The following is a 23,657-nucleotide window of genomic DNA, read 5'->3' as shown; positions in this document are numbered from 1 at the left end:
TCCCCTTTTTCTCGCTTTTGCGATGAAAACAATTTGATGAAAAAAAAAAAATAGCACATCTTTACATCTCTGTATACGTAAGAAAATGCATCGGTATTTATTTCCACGATAATCGTAATCTCAAACGATTGAACTTATTGACTTTCCATGCATTTGTACATGCGTCATCGATTTACTAATTCCGATAACTTTGAGAACGATTATTCAGTCTCTATGCATGTGTATACATAGATGTGTATATGTCATTCACGAGTCGACCTTCGCCTTGCATCAAGACTTCTGAAAACTTCGTTTCTCATTAAATCGTCTTAGAATTATGCGCCAAGTCCACGATCCAAGTTTCTGGCTCGATGTTCATAGAAGTGAAACGTGAAGCTTTTTTTTCTCTTTTTTGTTTTTTGATGATAAAATATTTCTTTATAAATAACTACGATGTATGAAAGACGAATATCTCTATTATTCGAAACGACAACCACAATATTCGAATATAGCGTTTACAATGTTTTCAATATGCGTTGATCGTAGTCATTTAAATAAATAGATCGCTCTAGATTAGATCGACGAATCTAATTTCTTCCGAAAATAGCTTTTAACAATGATTACAACGGTAATCGCTAATCACAATAATAAATGATTAAAATATTAATAACGATGATGAGAATGAAGACGATGGTGACAATATGACGACGAGGATGAGAATGAAGAAGATAGCAATGATAATATTATAATAATAATAATAATAATAATAATAATAACAATAATAATGATGATAATAATAGTATACTATAACTACATCTTTCGCTTTAATAAAATCTGACTGTGTAAAGACAATTTTTTATCGAGTAACAGTATAACGATAAGACGATCACAATAAATGACTCTGTATTCTTAACATAAACGCGAGCATGATAGCATAAAACGCGTATTTATCTACGAGCAGACGTTCCGTGGCTTAGTTAGTAACGTGTAACGAATCCATAATTTCGAATTTTTAATTTCTCCACCAATTAGATTCTTTGGAATCAATTAAATAGCCCTATGATAGTGCTATCGTTTTCGCGAATCGAATTCCAATTCATTTACCAACGATAATAATCGCAACCAACCAAATGTTGCAAATCTCTCGTTACCACGATTTCAACCATGCACACTCCGTCTACCTTGACTTTCGCTTTCTTAAGGCAATACTCTCAACAACGCGGTCCACAAAGGGAACTAATGCGCTTCGTGGACGACGTGTTACATCGTATTCATCGACAATTTCCGACTTGCACGGGGGCGGCGAGGGGGGGATCGTATCGCGAGGAAAGAAGAGGGCGGGGGAGGGATAGGGGAGGTGGTTCGTTTTGTATAAAATGCGAGCGGGCCGTTTTTTGATTTTGTTGCAACATCGAGGAGGATAAGAAAGAAAAATAAAGTTTTTTTTTTCTTTATCTTAAAATAAGAAAAATGGTCGCAATCACTATCAAAAAAGACTTAAATGCACGATACATTTTTTTTTAAGCGGCGTTATGCAATTTACAAAATCGCCAACGTAAAACACGTTTATGGGGGTATTATGTAGCGAATAGTACCATTCATAAACCAAACGCACACGTTTTGAATCAGTGTTTGTCAAATTATCGATTGCTTTATATCTGTATCTGCTATTATTGTATTTACAAATAATAATTACTTGCACCGCTTATTTTTACATGTACATATTCACATGCCTGGTACATTGTACGTACAATAAAAGAAAAAAAAAACTTGTGCGATCGGCGTATGTATACAATATATATATATATATATATATGTACGTATATATAATGAATGTATGTATATGTATATATCGATATAATCGTGGCCACGTAATATTTTATTTAATTATTTATTAATTCGGTATCCGCTTTGTTTCTCGCTTGTTTGTGTACGCGCACACAACAGTCGATTATAATTACATTTACGAATTTCACTTACATTCAACAAGTGATTAGTAGCAAGTATTTTCTTTTACTTCTGCATTTATCCTTATTGCATCGCGGCCGACGCGAGAACGGTCAATCGTTTCGAAGGAATACTTTTTTTTCTTTTTAGTCCAGTACGTTTTTAATTTTTTATTTTTATTTTTGTTGTCCGATATCGCTGGATAAAGCATTCTGGAATTAGAACGAACGTGTTTCTCGATTAAAAAAAAAAAAAAAAAAAAAGAAGAAGAAAACAAAAGAAAAAATTGTAACGAGACACAAGACCTACAAATACTCGCAACAATACTACAATTACACAATACTCGTTCATGCGCTGACATACACGAAATGATGGTTCATATTTCTTTGTGCTGGATGAACATTAAAGTTTCACGGAAGTTTCATCGACAGGTAATATTATATATATATATATATATATATATATATATATATATATATATATATATATATTGTATACTCGCAGTACAGGCTCACTGTCTTTCACTCCTTTGCACTCCTTGCTTTCACTCTTACATCTGTCATCAAGTTTTACAGTAAAAATAACACTTCGTAAAGTTATAAATACCGTTACAAACTATGGCTTGTCAGTTATGTTTAGTACGATAGGTATACATATATATGTATGCACACGGGCCCATACATTAATATTACATGAGAGTACATTTATGAGGGTGTGGGCTCGTTAGCATTTACCATGGGAGTAACCATTTATGCAATGTCCGGAATTTCTATCCTCATCGTTTCAACGGCCACAATGTTAAACATGATTAGACGGAACATTATTGAGATAGATTGAAATCAATCTGGTTATCCATATTCGTGGATAAGAACACTTTCCAAACAACCGATACAAACCGATACAAAAATAAACTAGATATATATATATATATTATAAAAATTAAAAATAGAAAACATTCTCTTTCGAGAAATATTTCGTGAACAATTTTCTCCTTATTTCCTTTTAGTTTACTAGAAGAAACGATTAATTGTGACGAATAAATAAAACAAAAAAAAAAGAAAAAAAAAGTAATAAACATGATTAAATTTAATAAGAAAAATGTGTATAAAAAAAAAAAAAAAAAAAAGGACAATAATAAGGATAGTAAGACCGGATACCCTAATATATTTACGACGTGTTATATAAACCTTCGGAACGTGGCTTATTCGTATCCTTATTTTATTCAGTTTAATTTGACGTTAAACTCTTGTTACCTATTATAAAAGTAGATGTTACACAGATCAGTAACCCGGTTTTTAATGTAGGGGTACGAGCGTGTAAGTATACGAGCGAACGTGCTGCCACGAAAAAAAAAAAGGCGCATTGCAATTCGAGATGAATATTTTCTTTTCCCCTTTTTTCCCCCCCTGTTATTAATATGTATATCAATTTATCAATTTATATAATTATAGTAGAATGCGCACGTGTACGCACGTGCGAGATATAACCGCAATGCGCGTTGTTTCGAAGCAGTTCGCACACGCGTACAAATCCCTCTCGTCCTCTGGATTCTGGTATGAAATTGAGAAGAGAGAGGAGAGAGAGAGAGAGAGAGGGGGGGGGGGAAGAAAAAAAGAAAAAGAAAAAAAAATACAACGAAAGAGAAAAATAGAATCGAGATTTAAGAAAAGAAAATAATAGGAGATTTACCATATACAGGGTGTCCAAATACAGTACAGATACGTGAGATAAGAAATTCACACATCGCACTTTGGTTCAGAAAACTTTACCCTAAGAAGTTCGGATGATAACTTGATTATTTGTATGCACCGATCGAAATTTGTACACGCTTAACGTTGCATACTCTCAGGATACAAAGCAAATTAATACTCGAAAATGAGACACGAGACTTTACATTACGAAGTCAAATAAATAAAGCAAAATATTATTATCATCTCCGTATGTTATATGACGTTTACAATGACGTACTTTGATTGTTGTAAAGTTGGAGCCTAACACTATAGTCAGAAGTGTACGTGTAAAACGAATTTCCCACGTGGCACATTTCTCTTGCGTACGTTTAGGATTTACATGTAGACATTAGCTACAATGACAATGGGCCTAAGTACACGAATTAAAATAGTTCAATGAAAATCAGTAAAAACGAGGAATCTCGATTCATAGGAAACGTACATAAAAACGTGAATCCGTGGACGGTCACCCTGTACATATTTGATACATAGTTATATAATTAAAACGCTCTTCGAAATACTGTAAAATCTCACAAAATACTCTTCTTGTAAAAAGACGTGCGGCTGAGACTCCTACGGTCGGGTCGGGCCAGTGCGTGTGTGTGTGTGTGTGTGTGTGTGTGTGTGTGTGTGTGTGTGTTAAAAATCGAGATTCGAAAATTCGAAAAAATTAATTTACCAATAAACAGTAGGGAGATAGTATAATTAAATCGTTTTTAAAGGGGGGGGAAAAAATAGAGATTCGAAAAATGAGTAAAGAAACGTTCAACGATAAGGATTTTTATCGGAGAAATCACCTAAATCTTAAGGAAACATTCTTAATACTAAATCTGAACGAGATAATAACGCGACGAGTGTGCCGGACGAAGGAGCCAGGCGATCGCCGTCAGTTTGTTAGTTTGTAACAATGGCCCACGTTGAAACATTCGTACATTCTCGCTCTCTTCCAGACTCTCTCTCTTTTTCTCACACTCTTATCAACAAATTGATGCGTAATAAGAATAAAATTAACGAGGTAATAGTTAAAATTGCACGTGTTTTTTCTAGCAAAGAATATTATTCCCCCCCCCCCCTCCCCATTCAGGACGTTCAGCACACTCTCGACGGAACCTAAAAAAGGAGTCGAGTAATCGAAAATGCCCAAGATATATATATATATATTATTTTTTTTTTTTTCCTTTCTGTCAAAACGATCGTTAGAGTAGAATGCGCGAGGGCATATAATTTGCTTGTACACCAATGACATAGTAAGCGATTCTGTGCAAAAAGAGAACTATTCTCTCCGTTGCGAGACAGATTTTCTTTAGGTAATCCCCAACTACCACTGCGTATCAACTTTTCTCCTTGAACTCTCTGTCGAAGAAGAATGATCGACTCGCAGTCATCAATCATGTATGCATACACGCGGAGTCTTCGACGCATTACTTTCTGAATAATTAAACGGCTTCAGATAAGCGAAGAAGAGTTCCACGCACCAATGTTATATATCGTCGTACATCGCGATATTATTCAGATCGGTACGATTCATTTGATCCGCGTCAGCTCAAGATGGATCACTACCGTAATTTTTATACGAATAGATGACAGGACATGCTGGCAGGAACGAAGTCACAAGAGCTCGTACTGGCGCAAGTGCATCCGTTGAATGATGTCCCGACAATCGTTAAACACTCTCTTGATGTTCTCCGTATCGACGGCACATGTAAAGTGCGGATAACAATAGTGCTTGCCGTCGCCGCTCGCTGTGCTTATACGCTGCAAAACAATCCGATCGAAAAATTTTATATAGCTCGCACGATAAAACACGATCCCTAATCTCTAAAATTGGAATTTACTTACAAGAAATTCGTCTCTAATGAAGTACTTGGCCCTCATAACGTCAGGAGGTTCCGAAGGATCTACTACTACCCCAGCATCGACCGGTGTCTGATATCTCGCAAAATCTGGAAAATAATCTTCTAATTTGTGCTTTCCTGCTTTTATCTTTTCCGCTAATAGATCTTGTTTGTTTAAGAATAAAATTACGGAAATTGTGCGAAGCCACCTAAAAAAAAAAAAACAAAAAAAAGAAAAAAAAAAAGAAAGAAAAAAAAAACAAATATGTAAAAATTATTTGAATCACATTACACGATGAAAAGCTATCAAATCAGAAAAATTGAATCATACCGATTGTTCCAAATGCTTTTGAAGAGGTCCAAACTTTCTCTGAGTCTCAATTTTGTCGGATCCTCCCTGAGTACCATGTTATAACTACTACATGCTGTTACAAATATGATTGCCGTTACATCGTTAAAACACTGTATCCACTTTCTCCTCTCATCACGTTGACCACCAACGTCGAACATACTGCAAACAAGCAATCATTGAATATTATTGGAAACGCAATTGGAGGACATCGTCCATACTATATATTTTACGTAACACCGTCGACGTCGAGTGGAGAGAGGAGAGAAAAAAAAAAAAAAAAAGAAAAAAAAAAAATTGAAATCAAAATCGATTCACAAATTTAACTTTGACGATGTGAAATTGTACAAGGGACCGATAAATAATGTTCCTCCTCGTAAAGTTAACGCGAAATATAGGATCTAACCGAGAGAGGTAGGCGGGGACCACAAGGCAAAAAGGGAAAATATTATAAAGTTGTGGAGGCGTTAACGCGGCTAACGGATTTCGCTGCACGTATAGCACGTAAGTCTATAGCTGTAATATATACGCTGGGATGAGATGCGCGTCGCTGCTTTGCGTTATATTTACCGTCGGCCGATGTTACTGTAATACGTCGTCTATATATAGTTAGACGACATTGGAGTAAAGCGAGCAGCTATCGGTGGAGGACTTACTGAAAGTTTACTTTGTCGACTTGAAACCGTGTTTCGAAGATACCGGACGTGAGGACTCGACACCTGAGGATGTCCTGGAACAGATCGATAAAATTTATCATTCATACTTCATAACGCTTTCACGTGAGAAGCTCGTGCCGATCATTACCTGTTCTGTGGGGGTGTAATCCGGTTGTTTAACAATGGCTACCTTATCTAGAAAACTGGAACAGAGAACAAAAGATACGATTACACATTTCGTGTATCAAGACTTCGTGGAAATTGTAAATTTTTTTACCAGTCGATAATATAATGAGCTACGCCATAATCCAATATATATATGTGATTATTTCTGATCAACGTTGACCATCCCCGATAACGATCGTCACCAATCAACCGCATTGTTATCGTGTGAGTCACTTCACACATTTACGGATATCATTTCACTGTGTTCGTGGTTGTTCACTTTTTCTTTTTTAAAACGCTGAGCAAGGGAAGATGGATCCGTATTTCGAAACACCGATCATTGAAAAATAAAATTAATCGCTCGGAAAAACATTAAAATTTCTAAACGTTTTCAAACTTCACTTCGATCAAGTGGAGAAAATTTTTTATTTATTCGATTCGGATGGAAGCCGCAGAACTTCGAATCGAAACGGATATTATCGAAAATGATATATACGACATGTAATAAATAACAGAAATTGGAAGAGGAGAACGAGAAAATACGCGAAAAGAGATTCTCATATTTCCCACCCTTTTTCTCTTCCTAATACTTTCTCGTTATTTTTTCCTCTTCCTCTATCCACGTCTCTTGCCTCTCCTTCCTCCCTCTCTTCTTCTCTCTTTTATATTCTCTCTGTTTCTCTCAAAAGACCCTCCCCGGCTGGTGTCTAGGGTGGATGAGAGCGCACGAAGGGGGAAAATCGATCCTCGGTGGTGTCCTATCCTAACCCCAACTCTCGCCCTCTCGGCCTCGCCGGGTATGCCTCTCTAGCACCCAGTTTCCAATCCGGGTCATGGGTCACTGCCACCGCTGCTCGCCATCAATCGTACGTGCAGACTTAGCTTCATGCATGTATACCGGCGCTCTGGTACTGGTATATATACATACATACATACATATATATATATATATGTATATATATATATATACACGCAAGAGCCTACAAGGGTGGATCTTCGCTTTGACACCATCATGCAACCTTCCACAGTCGGTTGACGGTGATAATATATTTACTGACAGACACCACCACTGCTCCCCGGCACGGATATTAAATAGCCGTAGAGAGCCGAGAGAGTTTTAGTTTTTCATTCGGAGTATATTACGGAACTTTGAACGAGGAATATTATCGCAACGTTACAAATTCGAGAAATTTGAAAATTATTTACCTACCATCTCCGGAATGCTATCCACTCGTTCGTTATATAGAAGAGGATATATACGAGTTAAAAAAGAGTACGAAGGAAGTGGAACGAGGTATATACAGGCACAGGAGAAATGTTGTAACGGCAATTAATACAGCGTTCAATGACCTCAACAGGCGTAAGTAACCAGAAACTTGGCTCCTCGAGTAAATTTGAGGAAGCAGAAATCGGCGAAATTGATTTTCGGCAAGTGGCTGCATAGGAGAGGGAACGGGGGTAGGAGAGAGGGTAGGCATGTGTAGGCTCGTGAGAAAGGTAGGTCACGAAATTGGCGCGCTCGCACTGAAATGAGGTTATCGACCTCGGGAGAATTGAAAGAGGAAGGAGGTCGTGACCCACTGGCTACTGGCAGAACGATTTTCTGGTTACCAAAGCGGTGTAACTTCACCGACCTTGAGGTCAATTGTAACAATGTTATTTCGACAACGATAAGACACGATGTAGGCGCCTGCTCTTTACGCCATTGTCAAACTCTCTCAAAATCATCGATTCAACTGTCAAGATTATTTTATCGGGAAATTGCGAGAAATAAAATTAAATATATTCATATGTTCAATTATATCTGGCTGTTGTAATTTTCTGTAGGAATTTTTTAATGTAAACAATATGTAAAATAAGTCAAATAAAGTATGCTAGTTTCATTAAGATAAATTACAGCGAATTTTAAACGAGGTTAAAATAATCACAAAACAATGCTATGCTAAATAAATAACGAAACAGACCAAATCGAATCCTGTTGAACATCCTGTAAGTATATTCTCCATTCGAAGCTTTCTAACATTCTAACTACCTTTCGTTTCGTTCGAACGATCGTTGGCTCGAATCGTAAATATTTAAGAAACGATTCCAATTACTCCACGATCACGAGTATCTCAATTTACATCACGTTTTCATTGTTTCTTGCCTTGATGTAAATGTGCAAAGATTCGAAATCACGCTCGAAATTCACGAAAATTAATCTTATATATAAAGAAAAAAAATATAGTAGCGATTTGTACATATATAAAAAAAAAAAACATCAAAGAAGTGATCTCATCGATCTTTTTACGATCTGTATTTGAGGCATCGAAAGTTATTCACGAGAATATAAAATATACTAGTTTTTATCTAACGTGACGATGCCACGGAAGAAGATTGTTATCGACCTAAACATTCATGAACTATGTGTGGCAACATCAGTGATCCCAGCATATAGACCAGCGTCTATATATAGAGACACGTGTTTCCTTTTTTAAGGTGTGCCGAGGTATTCCATCGTGTAATTGGCACGTTACTCGATTCTCCCCGTGTATAGCGTTTTCTTCTCTCTCTCTCTCCCTCTCCCTCTCCCTCTCTCTCTCTCCTTTTTTCCTCTCTCCTACATTCTTTCTTTCTTTCTTTCTTTCTATCTTTTTCTCTCGATTTTTCTTTTTATCTTCTTCAATACGAAAGAAAAATTTGATATCGAATTAGATAGCATCGAATTAAATTTTCAAAGCGAATCGAAAGAAAAGATATACAACGTAACACGTCAATGTTCTTTATCTGTGAATTTTATTAAAAATCTGATTAATTATTCCAGTCAGAAATGATTGATCAAACCGACAATCGATAATCAATCAATCGATAATCAATCGTTTTTGCATAGCAATCTCTTATTCTCTGAGAACAAATATCAATAATCCATCGTGCATCGATATAAATTCGATGATATTTCTCGTTTTCTAAGTATGTCCGAGTATATATTCCAAATTGTTTAATTCTCTTTGTTAAGGGAAACAGAAAAAGAAAAAAAAAAAAAAAAAAAAAAGGAAGAAAGAAAGAAAAAATGAATCCGTTACTTTCACGACCAACTATTTATCTTCTCGTATGTATGTACGTAATCCTTGATCGCGTATCAAGAATAAGAGGCGTGTTTAGCAAACAAGCGTCCAAAATTACAACAATCTAGCGTCTCCGTGGTCCACGCGAATATCTTATATCTCGAGCAGCGTTTCCTAAAAATACGATGCACTATTTTTATCGACGGATTTCTATCTCTTTCTCTTCTTCGACAAGAGGACGAGAGAGGGGGGAGAGAGGATCGAAGAAAGAAAAGGGAGCGAGAGGAAAGAAAAAGAAGGGAAACGACAAGAGAGGGGTTAAAAAATTCACACGAACGAACGTCTCTGCACGAGGAGGTGCAGTAACCGGGTTGTAACCGGGTCCTAACTATATTTTTAAACCGAAACGAAAACTATCACCGTGATCTTGATCGCGATCTCGCCGTTATTTGCCAAGTCGCTGAACGTCAATCGTGAATATATATATATATATGGCGTCTCGTTTCGCATTTCTCTCCCTCTCCCCAATGGCATCGCACGAACGATGAACGTTTTAATCTCTCTGCTGCCGTTGACAGTGTAACGATACAGGCAACGATACATCCATGGTAATTGGTGTGATGCGGGCATCACGAAGAAACGGCCCCGCAAGGTTGTGTGGCCAAATATAAAGCGAGTCTTTTTTTGTCTAATTAAAGTGTTCGACGAATTGATAGACGGGAAACGATCGGTCACGTGGGATCTGTCAGCTTAGCGGATAAGTTCTCGCGTTCGCACACGAGATTCACGCCTGTTTTGACCGACGATGCAACAACCTATGTGCCTCACCTATGCAATTTTCAAAGGGAGGTACACAGTTTGAAGTGGGCAGATTAATTTTTTATATAAATTTATATAAATTTATCGGATCTGTTATGAAAAGACGAGTTGAAAATGTACACGAAAATCTCACGATCTTTGGGAATTTTTCCAGCTTGTTTTTATTAACCACCCGAACCATAAAAATTATCAAACGCATCTCTCGCAAACTTTGCCCCTCTTTTTATTTTATTATCCTAAACGTTGTATCAATCTTAGAAAATCGTAACGATTTTTTGGTGAATCCTGTCAAAATGATATAGAAGAAAAAACGAATATTTTGTACGATTATGTTAAAAATATCGTCTAGAGAGAGAAGGAGGGAGGGAAAGAAAGAGGAGAAAAAGAAAGAGCGAAGCAGAGGTAAGTGTATACGGCGTGTCGGAGCAATTTCGTATAGATGAAAAGCTCGCGTGTCAGTGAACAGCGTGAAAAAAGTTCGAGGTTGGGCCAATTCATCAAGAACCCCTAGATAAACGAGTGGCCCCCATTAAAGCGATTACCTCGTTAAGGCATTGTCTCCATTGGCATTAAATCGGTGTCACATAGGCCCATGAATATACACGGATATACCATATGTAACGCGGTCATGAGAACTTGCTTCCAAAATTTATCCAAACCGCGTTGCAGATTATTTATATACAAGTCAGATACGATAACAAATACATGTGTGTGCGTGTGTGTATACGCGCACGAGACATGCACGTACGCGGGCAGATCCGCGTTACACTTTTTTTTTTTCTTTTTTCGCGGAACACAACGAGTTCTCGGTTATACTCTATGGCACGCGCGGAATAGTTGAGAAGGATTGCGGAACCGAAACCGCGGGCTAAATCCGGCGCATTATCGTCGATACAAACGTTATCGTACGTGCTTCTTATCGTAATCGCGATATCAACCATGGGGGCGAATTAAAATAACCATGTGTCGCGGTGCATTTGAACGCCGTAGCGAATCCGGACAGATAATATTATTACCCCTTGTTTTTATCACCAGATGATACACCATCGATCGATCCGCATCGATTACAGCGTAATCGAACGGCTTTCGGGCATTCGATTCTAATGTTCTAATGTTAATGTTCGCGAAAGCGAAGGATGACTCACTATTTAGCGCAGTCAATTAGTTGGTACTCGTTACTCCTTTCGAAACTCTGTTGAACACCTCGGTCCTTCCAAAGGGCTTCGACGATATCGTAGAACTCCTGGAAGCACGAATTACAATTATTTGATTAGTGAATCATCATATAATTGGAAGAAGAAAAAATGACGGAGAAGATGAGAGGGAAATAACGCTCGAAAATAAATGATCCGCGCGATCGAATCCGTGGGTTAGATTTGCAAATAAGTTCACGGTTTGGCGGCCGTTTCTATCGCGTCTCATTAATTATCTAAGAAAACGTGCGACTCTGACGAAACGGAAAATTTGGCTCGAACGCCAACGGCCACTATCGTGACCACGGAATACTCGGTCAGAGACGCGTTTGGTCCACGAGAAAAAAAAAACGATTCCGCCGACTCGACTTGTACGAGGAATCGCTCGTCCCGTTATCGACGAAAATATTTTCATTTTTTAATTTTGTCGTGTGCGGTGATCGCCACACTGGCTTTGCACGCGCGTATTATCCGTCCCCGTATAAAAATGGATATCGACCAGGATATCAGAGCCAAGATAAATATTCGAATAACATCTACCGAACCGTTGTGGGGACAGGGAAGAAAAGAAAGGAAAAGAAAAAAAAAAAGGCGACAATCGCGATAACTCTCGAATCGAGGTGTAATTTAATTTCGAAACAGCCGAGATATCAACGAGCATTAATTTAACGAGCGTAACCAGGAAAAATTGATCGTGCGCTTATTGTTTGCATCAAAGCGAGAAGTCGTAAGTCTTTTAAGAATTGCTAAATTTTTGTTTTTTTTTTTCGAGAGAGAGAGAGAGAGAAAGAGAGAACAATTCACGATCGTTAAGCCAATTATCTCGATTTCCCCTTCGTCTTCCTTCGCATAATACATAATCCAAGCTGTATAATCGAACGTGTATAAAAAATCGTGGAAATTTTGGATCGAGATTATCACGAAAAATATAAACGCGACGGTGACAATTTTAGACGGTGGTCAGGTTAACCTTTCCCGCAAATTTCGTTCGAACGTTTATTTTGTTATATTTTCGTTGAGCAAGGATTAACCGCACAGATGCGGCCGATGACGGTGGTCAAATTCGGTGTAGAATTCGACTCGAAATAAACTTCCGTATCCTCGACGAGTGACGGCCAGATATGCAAAAAGCGAAACGACAGTGACAAATTGGACGCGGCTCGTCGAATGGCGAAACGGAATAAAAGATAGCCTGCTGCCTGACTTCCTCTTGACACAAAGACGCGTTTGTTCGCACGCATAAGTGCCCCTCTCTCTCTCTCTCTCTCTCTCTCGATATACGCATACCGTTACGCGTATATCGTAGAAATTCAAATTTAAACCCTTCACCTTACCCGATCAACGGATGAACTATCTTTACTCGTGCTCGTAGGTGTTTTGCATCCGGTACATCGAAGGTATTTAGATAAAAACGTCGAGCAAAAATCCAGACAGTTTTCAAGTTGCTCCAAGTCACGTGAAAACTCGAGGGCGTGATCGAGCGAGTTAATTCGATTAATTCGAATGCATCGTTCTTCTCGATGCTGGCTGTCGAATCGCGGTAGACAGAGAAGAACGAGAAATACTACGACAATTTCACGATCCTGCAAACGGGGCTACGAGAGGTAGGCGAAAAGTATATGTACACATGCACGCACGTAGCAGAAACTGCCAGTTGAATGACGCAAAACACATGGATTATTTTGTCGCGACGACTTTATTTCGAGATGCGCCGTTTCGACGATTCGAAGCGTTCGCGGGTCTCTCGAACTCTCCGAGATCTTTCTTGGCACGGGAAAAATCATTATTCTCGCCGAGTCGTGGCACAAGTTTCTAACTGGCTGAGAAAAAAATGTCAATGCCTCTTCGACCCCTAATCTCGCCAAAGGGGGATGATATTGATCTCCCCTGGACATCGCGAAAAAGATTTCATTTAACACTGTTGGCCTTTGTCTGCTTGTAAAGGCGTCGTCGGGAGGATCGCACGTCGATAAATTCTCCGAAATGTCATCGATTCGAAGTTACATAAGACGAATTCGTCAAATTTCGACGTGGCGTGCACGTCATACGAATGAAGAAGAAATCGGCGGATCTTTAAGGGATAAGTCGCGTTGGCAACTTGGTTGCACGTTTCAAAGAGGCGCGGCAGAATTGCTGGCCTGAATATAAAACGACTAAACGGGTTAAATAACGTGTACCCGTGCTCGCTCGTGTCGTAATATTTTAATGGTACACCCTCCCCTGTTTTCCCCTAACTAATTTCACCGTACGATTCATCATACGCGCCGGCTTGTGAAATTACGCGATCACATACCGCAACATTCTTGTCTCCCGCTTATAATCGCGCGCTCTCCTCGAAATAATGCATTAAAATCATCACGGTGACAAAATATTAATTCTACCTTCCTTCTCGTCGTATAACGCGCATCGTTAATCGTGCTAATCGAAGATGGGAGATCGATGCGATTTCGTAAAATAGGATGGTACGGCTTAACCTGGACGAGAGTCAAAATCCACGATTCCAAAAATATTCGAATCTCGTTTCAACGCCACGAGAGATTTAATACGGATTCACATCGAGGAATATTTCTTCCCGAAACTTGATTCGCTTTCACCGTGACAGGGTTGGATAATCGAAGTAGTGCACAGTAGTCGATCGACACAAAGATATACACGAGCGCATTTCGTGTACGAGGTGGGGAATGGCGCAGCACATCATAGCCAGAACACTGTATAGCACACCAACATGTGCGATGGCTGTGTAAACATTGTAAACACCGATCATGCCACACAGTGGCTCTCACGCGACGAAATTGTTGCCAATTTATATAGCGATCGTAAATTCTGACAATATTTCGCGATACCATAAAAGTATGCCTCATCCGTACGTGAGATACAAGGGATAATACGTTGCGACTGTTTGACATTACTTTATCCTCTCTCTCTCTCTCTCTTGTATAATAATATTCACACTTCCAACAAATGCAAATGATAAATTAAATGCGATTAAATTAAGTGCCGCGTATTTCATCGGTCGCCAGATACCGATCTTTTATTCGACCGAAGAAAAACGACAGTGAACCACTTGCGAAGACCGTAACGCATTTTTCATTGTATTACATTAAGAAGATACACATATATAAAAGCACGTGGAACAAATAAGTTGACTGTGACTCACCGGGGGATAATCGAAGTCCGGGGAGTTTGAGACTTCCTGGATATAGTCGACTTTGCTCTGATTCGCTGGATCCTCCAAAGCAACGGGTGGCGTTAACGTGCTCATCGCGCCGGTTATCGTCTGAAAAGGAACGCACATCTGATTCTGATGGAGAGGAAGAAAGAAGAGAAAAGAATAGAGAGCAACAGTTTCCACGCGTATCGATAGAGCGTGCAGTTGTTATTACGATTTGCCGACGATTACGTTATCGCGAACATAAAAAAAAAAAAAAAAAAAAAAAAGAAAGTGCATTCTTCGCAGGAGTTTAATGCGAAATTACCATTTCGCCCGTATCTATCTTTACACACGCAGATAATATGTCATTCATAATCCTTAAGTGCCACGGGGCAGGCTTGTCTATTACATTCACCCGACATACGGAAGCGATTGCAAGGTTACAGACGATACGCGTATCTAAACACGGCCTCGAACGACAAATTGATGACAGCACGCTGCTCTCCTCGACACGGCGCGTTAAACCATCACGAATTTACGGGCGCATCACGTAACGTTAATGACGGGACGCCCGTCGAAACGGGCGCGTTTACACGCACCTCGCGTATATACCGCAACTTTGACTCAGAAGAAATCGCACGGAAGAAAATTTTTATTATCACGTTAAAAAAAAAAAAAAATTGTTCGACTTTCCTTCCTTCGTTGCAATACCATCGGTATAGAAAACATCAACGCTTTAGTATCGATTTAGCTATAAATCACTGAATTCCCAGAATATACCGCGTTATTCAACGTGTTTCGCGAATATTACTCCGAAAGGATATTTTCGGAAAAGGCAAGCGTGTCGCATCGTTAACCGAGGACACATCTACGCTATGAGACTAAGAGTTATTAATAAATATAATTGTGTTGAAGAATGATATCGAGTTGCTTTTTTTTTTTTTTTTTTTTACTGATACAATTTTTCACAAAATATATCGAATGCAATCGAATATTTACGAGATGTAGTAGTAGTGTAATAGTAGTAGTGTTATCGATATCATAATAAGATCTGCCACTTGTTACGGATAATTATCTTAGAGAAACGAAAAAATAATATAGAGCACACAACACATTACACAAGTTATTTTATCTTATTTTATACACGTCCCGAAGAATGATGATTATAAGATCCACACATTGGAATAAAAATAAACAGTAGGCATAATCTTGAACGAGTGTTGAACGCCGCGCGAAATATGAAATTGAATAGCGTAAACAAATATCGAAAAAGGAACAATTCTTACCAGTATCGCGTCTCTGATGTTCTTTTTGATGTCCTCGATTTTTTGCCGCTTTTCCCTGCACAGAAAAGCGTGAGAAACAAATGGTGTACTTCATTCTTCGATCTCGATCTCGATTAATACATTTTAATGCCGTGCGAAAAAAAGAAACCGATAATTCAACATGACGATTATTACTATGATTATATTACTATTTCGATTATATCGAAACAACACAAACTCGAACGTATAGATACACTATACGTGTGTATTTTCATTATTAGTTTCGAAGTCATTCGGTAATTTTAGATCGCACGGCATCACGCCAGTTTCAGTATAACGATTTCATCAATTTGGAGACATATTGGAAATTTCGCGTTGGATCTAAATATCGACGATCGATGGACACGAATCCTTCCTTCTATTCTTCGTACAATGGATTTTCATGTGGGCCTTGTTCGTTTTATGGCCTGTGCCAGCCTTCCATCGTCACTTGTACAAAGTTCGTTTAAAACTTTCGTGTATATCATGTATATATGTCATATGCGTACAAATACATTATAAAATAACAACAATCGTGATCCAAGTTCACATTTTTATCGAATTATTATTCCGTTCAAGTTGTTTACAGACAATATAATGTTGTTATTGCCGCTATTATTCGCAATTAAAATTTTTTCTTATGCCAAAAAATTCATTTTTTTTTTTCTACTTCTCTATTTTTTCTCCCTCTTCTTTCGACTTCTTTGAACGATCTCTCAATTTTTGATATTTCGAATTTATGTGACCGCGGATTAAAAAAATTCGCGGCCTATTACAAGCGTTACTCGAATACAAGAATGCTAAAAATAATCGAACGACCGCCTACATCAACGATTTTACCGCTTAGGATTATACGTTAAAAGTTTCGTTTTGTTGTTCCCGTTAACCGTGCTCCAAAAATTTCTACTACAAATGTAAATATATTTATGTAATTCTATTTGCTTAATTGAAACCAATTAAAATTCCTAAGATTGTTATCATGTAGATCGTGTGATCGAGGCCAGACAGACAATCAAGAATGAATTTGTACCTATGTTATATGCAAAAATGCCAGAGGGTAGGAAAGTAAAAGGAAGAAGAGAAAAAAAGACTAAAAATACGCGAGGTTGTATGGTATGTTTCCATAGTAAACAAGCGAAATCTGCATCAAGCGCGTTGAACACGTAATGCTTCTTAGAATCGCGTCGCTAGCAAAAAACAGCCTGTGAAATTCGACGATGGAAGCACTTTCCCGCGATTTCATGCTGAAGCAAATCCAGTTGTTCGTATGCGAATATTTGATAATGCGCGAACAATTTTCATGGAAGAAACATGAAAAGAAAAAGAAAAGAAAATAAGTGGAAAGAATGGGAAAAAACGAATGAAAAATAAAAAAAAAAAAAACGAATGAAAAAGAAATCACCGCAAAACGTAATAAGTAATAAGGCGCGCGTTCGGGTTCGTTATCAGAGCCGGAGGCAGACAGAATTTACGACACACACGAATCGGGCCGAGCCAGTCTGTTTGCACGTCGTTTTCATTCTATCTAGTTGCTTCTGATTTTCCACGTATACCGACATTCTTTATACGATAACGATTTGTTTCTGTCTGGCCTGCATCGTTTCGCGACTTTATTTTTGATCCGCGTGCTTCCCAACACGAACAGCTGGATGTGAAAATGGATCGATCAGCGAAAAACAAAGAAAAAATATTGAATGACTATATATTATGCTTATAGAAAGATTATGTAAAAGAATTACAATTTAATAAGAATTATATTAATACTTATGACAAGAAAATAGAGCAAACATTAAAATATTAAATATAAAAGAAAGTCACAAAAAAAAGAAGTCTAATTTACTGGAGCCACGTGTTGATATTGCAATCACGCGATGGATCGAATTAGTCGCGAGTTGAATCATTTCACAAACGCACATTAATGAGAAGAAAAAAAAGGACTAGAGGTTATATATCAGTCATGTTATATCGAATACATTCATACGTGTTGTATGAATAATATCGAATATTAGATTGGTTTTAAAAAAAAGCTATAATGGAGCAACGAAACTTACGCTTCGCTGAAACCATCCACGTGCAATATCCTCATCTGTTTGACGATGGTACTCTTCCCAGACTCTCCCGCTCCTAAAACATAAAATGCGATTTTTCCTCTTCTTTCTTTCTTTTTAGCAATAAAAAAGAAAAAAGGAATAAAAAAAACAATAGTTCTAATATGTATATATATATATATATATGTATGTATATATGTATGTATGTATGTATATATAAAGATCGATATTGATTTTTCATACGATCATTTGGAAGGTTATTCAATGAACACGTAAGACAATAGCATATTATCGTATTTTTTTTTGGAAAATAGGAATAGTAAACGGAAAACAGAATCGTAATTGCACACGGTAGGGGAAACAATACAGTAACAGCTGTTGCTTCGTAGCCTACAGCTACGAATCGACTATACGCAACACACAACACACGTCCACACGTCGAATTAGAACGACGACCTACATAAACGAAGAATAGGAAGGTAATGGCTAGGTGTTGGGTTAAGTATCGCAATAAGTAGATAGTATGTGTGCATGTGTGAGAGCGCACGCGCATATCCATGTTGGCTGACTATGTGAAAAAGACTTCGGTCGAGAGAAGGAGAAGAAGGAGACGAAGAGAGCGACACGAAAAGGGTACAACACGAGCCAGCCAGCTCGCTGGATATTCGTGGGTGCCGGCTCATACGATAATCGATAAAATTGAATTACGCGCTGCTGAACATCGCGATAATGTTCGGCCTATCCTCTGACCGGACGCTTTTTGTCCAAAATTGGTGATCGAAGTCGATTCAACTGGTATTCTAGCGGAAATTTTCTCTGTTTGTGACACGTGTACACAGATATAGACTATACTATATCTAAAAAAGAATATCTATAAAAGAAAATATCTCAAACAAAATAAAAGATCTTATGAGAAAGATATCATAATTGAAATGCATAAAGATTAAGATAAGAAGGAATGAAAAATTTAACGAAAATTTACTTACCAAGCAAAAGAAGTCTGTGAGTAGCTCGGTAAAGTTGTTTATCCTTTTGCAATTGCCTAGTAATGGCATCCGAGCGCCTCTTCTGGTTCTTGCTGTCATCCTGGCTGGCCTTACTGCTCTGGCTGCCGAAACACCCCATGACACACCACGAGAGAGACACGCGCGGCTCACCCTCTTCGCTCTTCCCTTCCACTTCTGTTGTTCTCTGTTGTTTCAGTTCGGAGAAAGACAATCTCACCACTATATTACTCCCGAATAAGAGAGAATAGACTCGCGCAACGAGTCTATCGTCAACGCGTGTTTATCTCGTGTGAATGTAATGTTCGATAAGTATATTCTCTATCACCGCAATTCGTAGAGATTCACTTCCTTTCGATGTATACCTACTATAAGTTCGTTTCTTCTTTCCGGCCGTGTCTGTCACTCGATACTTATCACCGTGTCGTACTTCTCCACTTTTCGAGTTTTGTCCTTCTATTAAATTCTCTCTATCTCTCTCTCTTTCTCTTCTTCAATCACTATCTCTCTTTCCCTCTTTCTTAATAATGTTCCTCTCTTTCGCTCTCTTTCTCTTATGTGCTAATCTTTTTCCTTTTCTGATTGTCGCCCCTTTACTATCTCCGCTTTTTACACTACTAACAACTACGCATCTGTATGTCTTGATGTTTTCTCAATTACACTACACTCGATTCACTTCACAGCTTTTTTTTCACTATTTCGCACTACCCGCGAAACCATAGCTATACACGATCGACGACAGTGCTGCTGGTCCAACACACTAACTTCGATGTCTTGTGCGTGCCGAATATGAATATACAGAAAAGATAGGATCACAATGATTTATTGAGTATGGGTGCTAAATACTGGAGTTTCTAGGAGGGCAATCTGTCGTGGGGAAGCGACGTTTACGGGTCGTAACACCTGGCTCGATAATAAATTGATCCACTTAAACGAAAATAAGCGAATCGTGTGATGACACTGAACACGATTAAATGCTTGTTGATACAATGAGAAAATAATGATAATATAGAAGAAATCGAATCACTTCCGAATTTTCGGTTTGACACTGATGAAAAACCGGCCGCGAAATACTCGCTGCAGGTTGTGATAGAGAGAGTACACACGAGGCACGATGAACACTCGAGAGTGGGAGCAAGACCGGGACTGGGATAATAGGTTGACGTGCACTGTCTGATGCGCCTCCTGTGATGGCCCGCGAACACGAGGCACACGCGAAATCGTTTCAGAAGGAAGGGACTCGTACGCGTGTATACGACAGCTCGACCTCGCCTCGCTTCACCACACAGCCCCTACCCTTCAGACAGAACAACGAGAAGTTAAAATAGATCGGCTCTGGTGCGCTACTACCTCTTTATTCGAGCAAATTGAAGAAAGTCGTGGAATCGACAACTCCCATAAATAAGGAAGATGATTTACGCGATTGAGTAGTTTGCACTGATTTTCTTTAAGTCGCATGAACTTTTTCGTACTTCAGTCCCGATAATCTTTCTAAGTTCTTAGACTCACAAAAAAACCTTTACGCACCAGAAATTTTCGAAATTTTTTCTTCTTTTTCTAATTTTCGTTTCGTTGACTCCTCAATTTTTCGAGGGCTCGTCCGGGTTCCCCCTCCCCGCCGCTCGTTAGTCTCTACCCCTCTCCACGAGCTTCTTGTCGACGACCGCGGCACAACCACCACTCGGGGAACCCAACCGTGTGCCCTCTCTCGCACACACCCTCGAGTGGTCTTATTTTCTTTCCACCTTACTTTCACCACGTTCGCTCACTCTCCTCACTCAAGAATCCCCGAAGAAATTCGCGACCAAAACATCCGAGACGAGGTACTCCCTGCAGCCAACATGTCGTCTGCTAGGCCCACCAGCGCGGCGGCTCACCGCGCTTGAGATAGATCAGGTTCGTATCCTGACTTTTAGGCGCCCTGTTCTTGAAATAATACTTTTATCACTCTTTTCTTCGCGAAAAAACTTACAATGATATGCACAACACTGTCTTACGTTCGATCTCTTGTTTAAAATTTTTCGATAGATTCACTCCGAACTCGGGGGCCAACAATCTGTCTTGTGAAGTGTTAATGCATTGACTTTAGCGCTATCTGTAACATATATTGGAACTAAATCGTTATACTGCGATATATTCATGTGTACACACATGTACATTTCGATGTTTTCATGTACGTTTAGTTCCGTGGATATGACAAGTGCGCTATGATCAATCCATATATGTGTGCGTATATCATGTGTAAATATTCATATATACTAAGTAGATATAGTTACCGATTAAACTATAATTATTCAAATTTCATTATTTTTTTTTATAGAATTAATATCAATATAAAAATAAAAATGAATATAAAATGAATATAAAAAGATTTTTTACTTTAGCAATATTTATTTCTACAATTAGTTCTACTTCTACACCGGTATTAAAATTATTGCCAACGTTATCAACATGGCTACCAACATATAGTTAACAGTAGGTACCAACAAATTGATCTTATAATATTTAAAAACTAGAATAAAAAAAGATTTATTATATTTATATAATTTTTAAATATTAATCTGAAATATAAAAAATTTAAAATAACGAACAGAATATTTAAAATAAATTATACAAATATTATAATTACATTACAATTATCATTGTTCTTATTTAAGAATAAAGGATTTTAAAGGATCTCTTTAAAGAATTAATTCTAAATATTGAAATAAATACAAAAATTGACATGCAAAAATTTCAATTCAAACTTATTTTTTAAATCATAGGCAATTTTATTTTGTACTAAATGAAATGAGATAGAGAGAGAATAAAACAACTCAGCTGATCAGCAGTACCGTATCACAATATTGTGATTATTAGTATTGCCTTTATATATTAAAATCTAAATATTCATATGGAAATTTTAAAAATTTTTTAATAAAAATTGAGACTAATTGGAATAAATATAATAATCTTATTTGATCTTTTACAACAAATTTAAAATAATAATACATAACTTGATATTGATTATATTAATAATATACAATTAAAAGTGCCATTTTATACAAAAATTATGTAAAAACTTGCAATTATATAATAAGTTAATTTTCATGAAATTAAAAAAGCAAGTTTTAAAAATTATACAATTTATGGTTATTGATGCACCATCTAGTGATGAACAAACCTAACTATTAATCAGATAATGAAATCGAAAAGAATCTAAATTTTTAAGTTTTTTAATTTTTTAATTTTTATAGATTGAATAGTACATTTCGTCAAAATATTTGTATCATATATATTTGTTATCAGAATTATATATTATTATTTTACGAGATTGTAAAACTAAGAATGTAATATTTATATTTTTTTATATTAAATTATATTATTACGATACATTAAGTCTCAAAAGATATAAAATAATGAAAATATATTTAATTAACATTTGTATATAGACAAGAAGAATAAATAATAGAAAAATAAAGATATAATAAAAATATAGAGTATTTCAGCATGGATTATTTCATTATTTTATCGATTCAAAAGAGATGGATTGAATCAGTTTCATAGAGATTATTTTATTCACAATTATACTAATTTTTGAATTTATCAACTATATTTTAATATATACACATGAATTATATACACATGAAAAAATTAGAATTATAGACTTTATATAGATAAATATTTAAATTATACAATGATAATTAATTAAACGAGTTCTATCACACCACATGGCTGTTAAAAATTAAAACTTTGATTTTGGAAACAAAATTTTTTTTATAAATTGTTAAAATTTATAAAATAAATCAGAATTTTAATATTAAAAAGTTGCATACAAAAGTTATATGTGTTTAAAAACGTATATTTTATTTCAAGAATTACATTGGTCGCCATATTGTCTAGTTAATGAAAAATTTTCCATTTCCATTTCCTGCAATAATAGTGCTACACACATATTATCGATAGCTGGTAACATTGATATCTGTAAACTGATTAAAGATGATATTTTGGCGGGATATATTTTTAATATTTATACATAGTGAATTCGAGCATTCTGCGATTCGAAGGACATATCTTTTCGACAAATTCACCTTGTAGAAAAGATTAATTTAAATCTTCTGAAAAAGATGCTGGAAAACTCAAACAAAAAGGACTCTAACTTTATAAAAACATTTTTTTCATTTACTGATTGTTTATTACTTACTTTTCATTTATTTATCAAAGATTAAGATCTTTCGCATTTTTCTTATTTCTATTTTTTTTTTTAACTTATTGTTTTTTTCAAGCAATCGTACGTGGTATCATACATTCGAAATCTTCATGAAAAGTATAAAAAGGAATCAATGAATCAAAATTTCTCAAACAGAAAGATTTTCTATTATATTCTGATTTATATAAATGCTATACAAAAATGTATAATTTTACAATAGATTAAGGATATATTAACGAATAAT

At 36.9% G+C, this 23,657-nt stretch overlaps 1 protein-coding gene and 1 long non-coding RNA gene across 2 annotated transcripts in view; one reads left to right on the top strand and one right to left on the bottom strand.

Moving 5' to 3' along the window:
- Window positions 1–4,801: 4,801 nt before the first annotated feature.
- Window positions 4,802–19,500, bottom strand: Galphas (G protein alpha s subunit). The gene is made up of 10 exons (XM_086903528.1): window positions 19,207–19,500; window positions 18,224–18,296; window positions 16,155–16,209; window positions 14,875–14,994; window positions 11,670–11,767; window positions 6,645–6,699; window positions 6,497–6,570; window positions 5,823–6,002; window positions 5,496–5,700; window positions 4,802–5,411 (listed from the first exon to the last, which is right to left on the bottom strand). Exons 1-10 carry the CDS (start codon window positions 19,343–19,345, stop codon window positions 5,265–5,267), a joined length of 1,146 nt encoding a protein of 381 aa, XP_086759654.1. The 5' UTR covers window positions 19,346–19,500; the 3' UTR covers window positions 4,802–5,264.
- A 1,351-nt stretch (window positions 19,501–20,851) lies between these two features.
- Window positions 20,852–23,657, top strand: part of LOC147658234 (uncharacterized) — a 3,895-nt gene continuing 1,089 nt past the window's right edge. The window contains exon 1 of the long non-coding RNA XR_015290790.1: window positions 20,852–21,120. This is a non-coding gene — a long non-coding RNA (uncharacterized LOC147658234). The remainder of the gene's footprint in view (window positions 21,121–23,657) is intronic.

Source organism: Apis florea, unplaced genomic scaffold (assembly GCF_048593485.1).
Source record: "Apis florea isolate Af1SG1 unplaced genomic scaffold, ASM4859348v1 contig_2293_pilon, whole genome shotgun sequence".
In the NCBI taxonomy this organism is placed as follows: Eukaryota; Metazoa; Arthropoda; class Insecta; order Hymenoptera; family Apidae; genus Apis; species Apis florea.
The sequence above is the reverse complement of the archived record's forward strand: the minus strand, read 5'-3'. Positions and strand labels throughout refer to the sequence as shown.